Here is a 10,411-nt window from a genome sequence, read left to right as displayed (position 1 = left end):
AGAGAAAGAAGAGAGAAAGAAGGAGAGAAAGATCAAGACAGGCCTGAGAGAGAGGGAGATAGGGCAAGAGGCAGACAGAGCAGAGGAAACCCAGCTGTCCCCTGTGGACATCAACCCAGGCCGGCCCAGTCTCGGCACTACCCATCAGTCCGTCTGTCTATCTGGCACACCCTCCAGGCTTGCCTAGGACGCCAAACCTGCATGAGGCACGTTCACCTGGTGTTAGGTACCTCATGGCCAATCTGCTTGGCAGTACGGGTTCTTCTCCCACCCCAGGACTCTCCTTCCCATTCCAACCCCTCTTCCTGTTGCTCCCTCCCTGTCCCTTTCCCTGATGGGAATTTCTGTTTAAAAAAAAAAAAAAAAAAAAAATTAAAAAAAAAAAAAAAAAAAAAAAAAAAAGCCACCACCACGAGTGGATCACAAATACAGCAGGCGAAATACACGGCGCGCTCCCGCTGGGAAGGGGCGTCCTCCCCGACTGACCAGTCCATGACAGGAGTCTGTTATTTACAGTTTTCACAAACCTTGCGCACTGCACAATCAGGAACGAGGTCCCTCCCCCTCCCCAGCACTACAACGTGGTCCACTCCAGTGTCCCCAACCCAAGCAGGGAGGGGACAGGTCATAAGAACGGGGAGGAAGAGACAGAGATTCATGAGGGTGTCTGTGGGGAACTGGAGCCATAAGCCTCCAAATAAATCTATTTGTAGCATCTGCCAGCATTGTTAAGGGGGAGGAGGAGAAGAGAATCCATCCGAGTCTGTGAGACACATCAATCCATGCCCAGGAGTCCGGGCCGTGGCGGGCACGTGCCCTCTCGGCCTGCTGGAGCAGAGCCCGGAGCGCTGCTGCTCACGGCTCCTCCTCCGCCATCCTCGGGGCCTTGACCGGGGTCTCCCTGTCAGAGCTGAGATGGTTTCTCCCAGAGTTGGACAGCCCTGTTAGAGTCCTTGTTTAGTAGATGACCTCATAAACTGTGGCCTTCTTGTCACCAGAGCCTGTTACAATATATTTGTCATCCGCCGAAATGTCACAACTCAAGACAGACGAGGATTCTTTAGACTGGAGGAGGAAGACAAGGAGAAGCAGGAAGGCGTGGGGTGTGGGGAGAAAAAATACAGGAATTCATTTGGAGCCCTTTGTACCATTCTCAACGCTATGCTATCTGCATGAAATCGCCCCGCTGCACCGCCTGCAGCTCCCATCCAGAGCACAGCAGAGGGCGGGTCTGGAGCGGGGTGCAGCGAGGGGGCCTCCCACCCACCTCTCCATAAGGAAAAGCTCATTCTCAGCTCCCCCGGGACTTTTGGAACATGCTGTAAGGATGGAAACAGGACACCTCGAGTGCGTTCACAGACAGGACCCGCCCTTTGAGAATTTCTGAGCTGGAGCAGGTGGCAGCCCACCAGACCCTTAGCCCCACAGGCCAGGGCTGGTATCCAAACTTAGAAGCACTCAGTTTAACTACAGACTCTGAAAGGGTCATGTGTGACGCATGGGACACCAGACATTTTAGCCTAGGGCCAGGAAGTGGCTTGGTGAGGGAGCTCCTGGATCTCTAAATCAAAAGGAGCCCCCTGCTTAGAAGCCCTCATCTTCAGGAGTCAGAAGCCATTAACAACAGAGTATGTGTCCCTCTGTGGTCCCCAACCTTTTCCTCTGCAAAACCCATCCTGGATCCCCATCAGGTAGGGGTGGGGAAGGGGCCAGGCAGGTCTGCTCCTAGCTCCGGGCTTGTTTTGCCTCCTGCCATTCTCGCCTCCAGCATAGCGGCCGAGTCCTGGCTCAGGGCAGGATGGAGAGGAGGACTCGGAGGTGGGCGTACCTGGAAGATGCTGGCTCCATAAGGTGTCCTCCAGGCATTGAGAAGGTTATCTTTCCCAGTGCTCACAAACCACTTGCCTGCAGGAGGGAGCCAAAAGAATTGGTTAGGGTGTGGCTTGCTGCCCTCTAAAGCAAGACCTGCCCCAGACATGGTCAGCTGCCATGGAAACACCGTAAAGACTGCTAAGCAGGGCTGAGTGTGACTCTCCACTCAGGAGAGGCATTTTGCAAAGTGATACACATGGAAACCCAAAGAACACTTTTCTCTGCCATCTATGGAATGGGGGGAATGGGGGGCTAGGATGGACACGAAAAGGTAGGATTTGAGGTTAATTGCCGTTATTACACTCCTCCAAAAGATTCCTATTGAAACCACTAAGGCCAACTGGCCCTTCTAAATCTACTACTGGAAAAAGTACTCTTCTACAAAGTATTGGAAGTAGGAAAGTCCCAGCAACCTGGAGACCCATCTGAAGACATCAGTCAGGGGGCGACCTTCCTCCAGGAGGGCACTCGACCACGAATCCACATACACTACCACACTAATGCTCCTCCAAAGCTATGTGGTGGGCACCATACTCTTTCTGTCACAGAGGAGAAACTCACTGGGGTTTAGAGAAGGTGAGGTGTGCTCCTGGTCGCACTGCTTGTCAGTGGAGGAGCAGGGTACCAGATGGCAAAGCTGTGGCCTTAACCACTGGGAGGAGCTACGTGAACAGCTTCATGTCCTATTCCTTTGCCCTAGGCTACTGAGGACAGGTTCTGGCCTGGTGTCCTGAGAGCTCAGTACCTCTGAGGAACAAGGATGGGGGACAAGATCCCCAAAGGGTGTTGAAGGAACACCAGCTCAGGGCTGAGCTCTTTCTATTAGCTCTGGACCACTCGGCCAGGATGCCAGCCCTCCCCCAAGTTCCATCAGGCTCACCGCAGTAGGCAAACTTGAGAGAGAGCACACAGCTCTCGTGCAGGTGTAGCTGGTACTTGTCGGGCTTGGTGTGGTGCAACACCTCCACATTGCTGCTCTCCATGCCCACAGCCAGCCACTCCCCAGTGGGGCAGTAACCCAGCGAGAATATCTGCAAGGGCATACAGAGTTCAGCATCCTCTCCCTCTCAAGGATGGGCAGCTCCCCAAGGCCCTGCTCAGGTGCCCAGGGCCAGGCCCTCCCCCTCCCCACCCCTGCCATTTGCAAACCAAACCAAACCACCTGCCCACTGACCCAAGGGTATGGGATGTCATTTCCACCCCCACCCTACAGATAAGAAAGCCGGGTTTTAAGAGCTTGCTGACTCTAGAGAGGAGGCAGTGGAACCCCAGTTCAAACTCAGAGGAGCACAGACACTTCATTTCTAAAGGCACCCTCTGCCCCTAAGACTTTAGTCCCTCCTTAAGAAAAACATGAGTAAACAAAACACCAACGTACTAAATACTTAAGATCAAAATATTAAAATGAGTAATAAAATAAGAAATAGCAAAGCCTGGCACTTACTGACACTGTCTATGAACCAGGCTTGTGGCCCTGGCTTTAAGAAGTTTGCCAGGTGCTCACGCTAGGTTTGTGGGGAGCTACTATTATTTCCACCCCATGAGTGAGGAAAGTGAGGAGGGAGTGCTCAATAGAAGCTGGGAGCCAAATCCTAGTTGGGTCAAGTGTATCCAGGTCCAAGATCTTGTTCACTGTTTCACTGCTTCCTTCAGGAAGCCTTCCCACATGGCCCAATGTGGTTCCAAGTCCCTTGGCAAAGGTGACCCTGTGAGGGACCTTTGTCCCAAGCCAGGCACTGGGGCTCTGGAGGGGAGGGAGCTCTGTGGGAAGAGAGGAGCCTGGCTGCGCACCTGAGAGGTGAAGTCGTGCTGCTGCAGCTGCCGGCCCTCCCGCAGATCCCAGGAGCGCACTGTGTTGTCCAGGCCCCCAGTCCACAGCTTGGTGCCATCGTGGGAGATGTCTATGCAGCTGGCCCCATCTGTATGGCCCTGGAACTGCCTATGAAGGCCAAGCAGGGAGGAAGGATGAGCCCAGGCAATCCCTGACTGGTGGCCATCCAGGGAGTCAGCCAGTTCTGCCTGAGAGTCAGCAGAGAGGAAACTGAGGACCAAAGACGTGATCCCTTGGTGAGCCTGAAGCAGAGCTGGCCAGGGCCCCCATATCACTCTTCTCAGAGGCCTTGCACAGGGCCAGGTCCCCTGCAAAAGAGAGGCAGCGGGGTCCTGGCACAGGACCCTGAGACTAGTTCCTTCCAGGTGAGTCCTTCAGCGAGCCCACCCTGCTCTGGAGGTAGTGGGACTGGCAGGATCAAAGCCAAGGACACAGAAAGGCCCTGGAGACTTTTGTGAGATGATTCACAAAGAGAAAGCAGGCCCCCTTTCTCAGGACACAGCTCCTGGGCCTGCACTCAGAATGCCTGGGGCCGTCTTGACCCATTCTCCTCACCCTGTGAGGACTACAGGGTTGAGGCTGCAAATAATCCACACGACCCTGAGGAACACAGGCAGCTGGTGGGTACCGAGAGCAGACTCCAGGGTAAAGTGACCTGCACAGGTTGTCATGGAACAGTGAGCAGCACTGCTCCTGAAGCCCCAGGTCCCACCACCAAGTATGGCTGCTCCTCTACTTTGGCCTTTTCTTCCATCCTCTTTGCTGTTTCCCTCCCAAATCTGCTCCAGCTTCGCCACCTCCCCACAGCCTCCTCCAGCCTCCCAAGCCCAAGGAGCCCTCCCTCCCCTGCCCCTCACAGAGGCAGGCTGTCTGTCTCTTTGCCAGGGCACTCTCATTCAAACTGCTCTGGCTATCCAGCTTTACAGACAGGGCAAGGCCACAGCAAGATGCTCCAGGCCGGGTGCGTGTAAAGTCTGCAGGACAAGGCAGATGCTCCCTCCTGGCCTCACCTGACCAGGGTCTGGTTGTGCAGGTCCCAGACTGCAATGTTCCCATCACTGCAGCAGGAAAAGCAGACTTTGGCGTCAGGGCTAATGGCCAGGGCATAACAGGCAGGAGCAGAGGATGTCAGCTCGGCCTTGATGCGGGGTGTGGGTGAGGCCAGATCCCAGATGGTGAGTGTGCTGGCCTCACCACCCACAATGAGCGTGCGCCCATCAGGGAGTAACTTGCAGGAGCGGATGTAGTTGTCCCTATTCTAGAGGAAGAAGGGGCAGGGTTAAGCATTGTCCACACTTCCTTTCCTGAGCACCCTGACAGTCACATCTAGTGACACCCTGCATCCTTGCCATCTAATCTTCCAGCCTCCCCTCAAACATGGTAGCTGCCAGGCTGCCTCTGAGTTCTCCAATTTACATTCCAATATTCTTTCCCACCTTTCTTCAAAAACTCCATGAGGTCAGGATCATCCCCACTTGCAAATGGCAAAATGAGGGCCCAACACTGCTCAGTCAATCCAGGGCTAAGCCAGGCCAGGTCTAGGGTTTTCCCCTCTGGCCCAGGCTGCTCCACTGCCCTGTGCCAGCTGGAGATGTCCGCAGCCTGGGGATGCTCACCAGGCAGTCCAGCTGGGAGATGGGGCTCTTACTGCCCGGCTGGCTGATATCCCAGATCTTCACACAGCCCTTGCCACCTGTGTAGACGTGCCGGGTGGGGTTGCTGATGGTCACGGCACACACCACCTCCCCATGACTGAGTGTGTTGATCTGGCGGGCATGCCTTGGGATACCAGGGCCTGCCAGGGCATCATGGGGGAAGGGCACAGGCTGCATCTGCCCATCAGCGCTCACATGGAAAGAGTAGGCTCTGCAAAAGCAAGAAATATCACTCCAGCCATCCATCTCTGCCTCTTGCAGTTCCCACAGGTCCCGTCCAGGTCAACATGAACCACCCCTGACTGGCTGCCCTGCCCTCTCCCCTGAGATCTTTAAATCCAGGAACCCCACGTCACTGGAATGGCCCCACCAGGGTGGGTCTGCTTCATCTTGAACATCAGTCCTGCTTATACTCTCATTCCAAACTGGACTACAAACCCCACAGGCACCTTAGGATGCCCTTTCCCACCGTTTATAAAGTTCCCTCATATTCCAATCCCGGAAGGACCCAGCTGAATGCCACCTCTTCTTTAAGGAGTCAGTGGTGGCAGGGAGGGGAATCTGCCTGCCCCTCCAAAAGCAAACTCCAGGGGCTACATCAGAGCTACAGGGAGTCAGCTTGGTCTGCCTGCTGTTCTAGATCTCTGAGGGAGTCCTCTCAATGGGCTTCAAGATTCTCCTTGATGATGTGAGCTCTGGGTAAGCATAGGGCAATATCTCTAAGGTCTACTCAACCTTTTAATTGATTTTCCCAACAACCCACGGAGGAGAAAGGCAAAGGAGAAGTGTGCCCTGTAGCCCGTGGAAGATACTGGAGACAGGGAAGGGCTAAGTCTAGCAAGGATGATGGCCTTTCCAGCAGTTCCCAAGACCCACAGCAGACCCATGTGCTTTGGTTAGGAGTACTCCTTCCCTCCCAGAGCCCAGCGACTGTGCTCAGCACTTCTTGGTTCCCGGTTAGAGGAAGCCTCTGGGTCTGGTCACACTTGGTAGTTCCCCAGGACAAGGGGCCTAAGTGCATCTAGAGCGACAGAAGCCTTCCCAAGGGGAGGCAACCCCCAGCAAGCTGGTGCTCAGGGCATGGGAGGATGGGGTTGTGTACCCTCCCCTGTCAGCCTCATGAAGCATGCAAGAAACACAGCCATAGCTTACGGTTTCCCTCCGGGAATGGAGGCGAGACTCGAGGGCAGGCCTGTGGCCCGCATGGGAGGGTGAGGGTCAAAACCAACCTGCAAGAAAAGACAAGATAGCCCTTAGTGATGCCACCATACATTCCCCTCCCTGTAGCCACCCCTCCAACCACTAACTAAGCTCTGCCCACTCAGTTCAGCCCTCCAGGGCATCAGAAAAGCAGAGCAGAGCAGAGCCCACCTGCCACCTTTTCAGAGGAAGCAGGCTGGGAAGGCTAAGTGCCTTGCCCGGGACAGTGCAGTCCAGAACCCTGACTCTGAACCAGTTCCACAAGGCACAGCCAGCTGGCCCTGCCCCTCCTTCCCCTGCTGCTCCCATGAGCCTGGCACTAGGGTGGAAAGGGGAACACCCTAGGTACAGGAAGTAAGGAGAGAAACTGTCCTGAAAGGGGGCTTCTCTCCACCAACCAGACCCCGACTGCTCCTCCATCATGACAGCTGTAACAAGCAGCCCCACCTCTCTAACCCCTGCCATGTGGATGTCACTTGACTTATTAGGACTTCCATCCCCTCCTGAGCCCAGGAAGCAGGTATCAGCCCTACATTCCAGAGTGGAAAGAAGCAGCGCCTGCAGGGAGGTTGCCTTTCAGGAGGACACACGACAGGCAAAGGGGGTGTAATGGAACCCAGGCCAACCCCACAGCACACCCTCACGGCGGAGTCTCAGCCCCTTCTCATAAACGTTCTCCTCGGGGCAGCTGTATGATTTCGAGACCCCCGTTTCCCTTTAGCATGCAAGGATCACCACTGCAACCTCTACCAGCTACCTAATCCCTGCCCAGTCCCCAAAAAAGGAGCCAAAAGGTCTACGTACAGCTCCAAAGCTCACCATTGGCGATCGGCCATAGGCAGCAGCTGCGGCGGCGGCGGCCGCGCTCATCTGGGGCGGGATGTTGTGCAGGCCAGCATAGGCGCTCGGGCTAGTGAGGGAGCCGTTCATCTCGTGGTGGCTCATCATGGCAAAAGGTGCTGCATAGGAGCTGGTGATGGAGATGGGCGTGCGCAGGGCTGAAGCTACAAGAAAGTGGGTGTCAGTAGGGAGGTGGGTATCAAGGGGAGTAGACCCTACCCTCCTGTGGCCACGTCCTTGCCCAGCAGTAATTCTTCCTGCATACTAAAGCTGCCTGCTCCAGGGAGTCCTCCAGCATTGAATCCACCCACCTGGGATCCTTGTCTTCAGAGCCCAAGCAAGCTATAGCGGGGAGATGCATCTACCTTTCTACGTACCAGGACATGGAGGCCCAGAGAAGGGGGAGCAAAAACTAATGACAGGGGCAGAAACAGGTCTGGGTGCCCTGACTGACTTGATGCTCCTTTCACACACGCAGCCTAGCAGGGGCCCAGCAATCCCTGACATCAGTGCTGAAGACTCAGGTACTCACGTCCTCCTCAAACCTGATCTGCCTCAAGGGCAGATCCTAGGAGGACCCCAGCTCGGACACTTTGTGCTCTGGCCCGCCAATGTGGCTCCAACCCTGGCCTGAGGCCAACCCTCCCCGCCATTCCATCAGATCAACCCAGCCCCGTGGTGCCTACCCATTATACCTATCGGGTCCATGCCTGGAGGTTTGCCCGGCATTGAGCGGAGCCCCGGGGTTGTGCTGGTGCCTGGAGTTGGGGCATCATTCCTTGGAGTTGGTGTGTTGGACTTAAGACCAGGGGTTGAGGATTTGTCATTCTAAGGAGGGAAGAGGCAGAGACCAAAGGAAGTCCTGAGGACTCTTCTCTCCTGAGAGCTGGGCACAGTACCTAGCATCATCCCCACAAAAAGCTCAGCCCCAACCCTAGTTCTGCACCTTCTGCTCAACAGAATGCCATTTGGCAAGGATATATTGATGGTTCCATAATACAGATGCAGCCAACAAGGCTCAGAAAGGTTCCCCAACTAGTGTGGGTAGGGTCAGGCATGAACCTGAGCAACTTCACAGCCAGGTCCCTTGTACTCCACCCCCCTCCCTAGTCAACACACTCCAGCTGCAGCCTGTGTACCCCCACTTCCTGCCCCTTTCTGCCCCCACCTCCTTGGAGGTGCCAGGGCAGACCTCACATACATGACCAAGGTCTTTGGTCTTGGAAGAAGGTGTACTGCTGGAGGAGGCCACCGAGGCAGGGCTGGTGGGGGCATCCTTTTTCAGGCCCCGGGCCTTGTCCAGTCCATTTTCAGGAGGGGAGTGTGCTGGGCTGACCCGGGGTGTTGCTGGATCCTAAAAACACAAGTTACACAGAAATGCTTTGAAAGCCACAACTAGGCTAGTCTTCCCTGCCTTAAGACTAGGATCAGAAAGAGCAAGGGTGATGGGAAGAGTGGCGAAAAGCCTGAGGGCCCCAAGGAGGGACAACTGGATCTTAATTTAGTCTGACCCCCTCTATCTCACAAGGGAGCAGACTGAGGTCTAGGACAGGGTGGGGGAAGTGAGCTGCCCAAGATCAAACACAAGTTCAAACTCAAATCTGTGAGGCTGGACTTGGCCTTGTGTGGCTTCTCTTCAGCAGTTGCTATTCTGCTGGGGACTCACCACTGTCCCTCAAGATGAGGATGGAGCAGAACCAACCTGAAGACTATAAGGGATAGAAGGTGGCCCCTACCTGAGCTCTTTCAGGCTCTCTCTGGAGACCCATTCTCAGGAAGTTCTCAGGTCAGGGTCTACCAAGCCCAGTCACCATGCAGGAAAGCCCTGCCCTGCTCCTCCTGACCCACTTGATGCATCAAGACCAGAGGCCTCATTGCCCTGCTCAGGCAACAGAACAGATCCCGCGCTAAGAAGAGACAATCCTAAATACCCACAAACCAAGAGCCTCCCCTACAACGTGGGCCTGCCCTTACCTCGTTGGAAACGTCCACCACCAGATCATCACTCTTGTCCCCATCACTGTCCTGCAAACGAGAGAAGCCAGTAGACCAGTGAGAGGCCACACCCTCCCCTCTCCAACCAAGCCTGAACCACCCCTTGCTCTCCATCAGGCAGGAAGTGAATCCCTGCCAAATGCCAAACTCCTCACTGGATCTACTGTGCCCTACGCCCTGTGCCAGCAGCACTCCAGGTCAAAGTCGGCCTCCTCCGGGGCTGTTTCCAGCCCAGCCTCCTGGGCTCTGGGGCCTCTCTGCTGCTGCTGCTGTGCCCACTGGCGGCCTCCTGCTCTGTGATCATACTTCTCAGCCCCTCCCTGCGGCCTGCCCTCTGGCTTGTCTCTCTGAAGTCAGAGCCTCCTGGTCTTGCAAGCCAGCTGGTCTTGCAGTCGCCATCATTCAGGAAGCATGTTAGTGTTCTCGCCTTGGTGTTCTCACCACTCTGGGATTGGTCATTGGCCTCATGGCACAGAAACACAGCTGAGCTCCGAATGTGCTACACATGCAGAGCCACAGAGTGGCTAAGCACTGAGGTGGGGGTGCAAGTCCCTCAAGCCCCAGCACTGCACTGCCCCCATGTCCATCCCAGCTCAGTCCTGCTCAGTCTGGCAATGGAAGACACAATGGCCACATTCCCACCAGGGTTTCACGTGCCAGAGGACATCACATTATAAAGCTACTAAAAGCCATGGCTGAGCAGCTGAACACCTGGGATAGACTGTGAGGACTACAGGGCCAACGCGTGGGGACAGTCTCTTACAGCAGACTGGGATTCCGTGAGTACCATAAATGGCAGCACGGGACTGGTGGCCCACCAATGGGAAGAGCCCACAACTCTCCCCAGACCCCAGAAGGCCAGGATGACAGCCCATCCACTCCCTTCAGTGACTCGCATGCTCACAGGGTGTATGACTCTCCTCGCTAGGCCTCCTGTCCCACCTGTACCTCTCTGACTCACTATTCAACCTCCAGAGGGCTCAGGCCACAGCTTAGTCACAGCCTGGAACCTCTCCTA

At 55.5% G+C, this 10,411-nt stretch overlaps 1 protein-coding gene across 16 annotated transcripts in view; it reads right to left on the bottom strand.

The window, feature by feature from the left end:
- Positions 1–666: 666 nt before the first annotated feature.
- Tle3 (TLE family member 3, transcriptional corepressor) overlaps positions 667–10,411 on the bottom strand; it is a 46,497-nt gene continuing 36,752 nt past the window's right edge. For 7 of the 16 annotated variants that reach the window (XM_047538941.1, XM_047538942.1, XM_047538946.1 and 4 more), the window contains 11 exons: positions 9,373–9,423; positions 8,600–8,752; positions 8,085–8,226; positions 7,363–7,562; positions 6,511–6,587; positions 5,320–5,569; positions 4,714–4,961; positions 3,664–3,811; positions 2,753–2,903; positions 1,829–1,905; positions 667–1,065 (listed from right to left, as the gene is read on the bottom strand). In XM_047538941.1, the coding sequence (XP_047394897.1) occupies positions 958–1,065; positions 1,829–1,905; positions 2,753–2,903; positions 3,664–3,811; positions 4,714–4,961; positions 5,320–5,569; positions 6,511–6,587; positions 7,363–7,562; positions 8,085–8,226; positions 8,600–8,752; positions 9,373–9,423 (1,605 nt within the window). In that variant the 3' untranslated portion in view covers positions 667–957. The remainder of the gene's footprint in view (positions 1,066–1,828; positions 1,906–2,752; positions 2,904–3,663; positions 3,812–4,713; positions 4,962–5,319; positions 5,570–6,510; positions 6,588–7,362; positions 7,563–8,084; positions 8,227–8,599; positions 8,753–9,372; positions 9,424–10,411) is intronic. The other 9 variants (XM_047538944.1, XM_047538949.1, XM_047538950.1 and 6 more) reach the window with 3 other exon arrangements.

Source organism: Sciurus carolinensis, chromosome 2 (genome assembly GCF_902686445.1).
Source record: "Sciurus carolinensis chromosome 2, mSciCar1.2, whole genome shotgun sequence".
NCBI lineage: Eukaryota > Metazoa > Chordata > Mammalia > Rodentia > Sciuridae > Sciurus > Sciurus carolinensis.
This window is presented reverse-complemented; position numbering and strand designations above follow the sequence as displayed.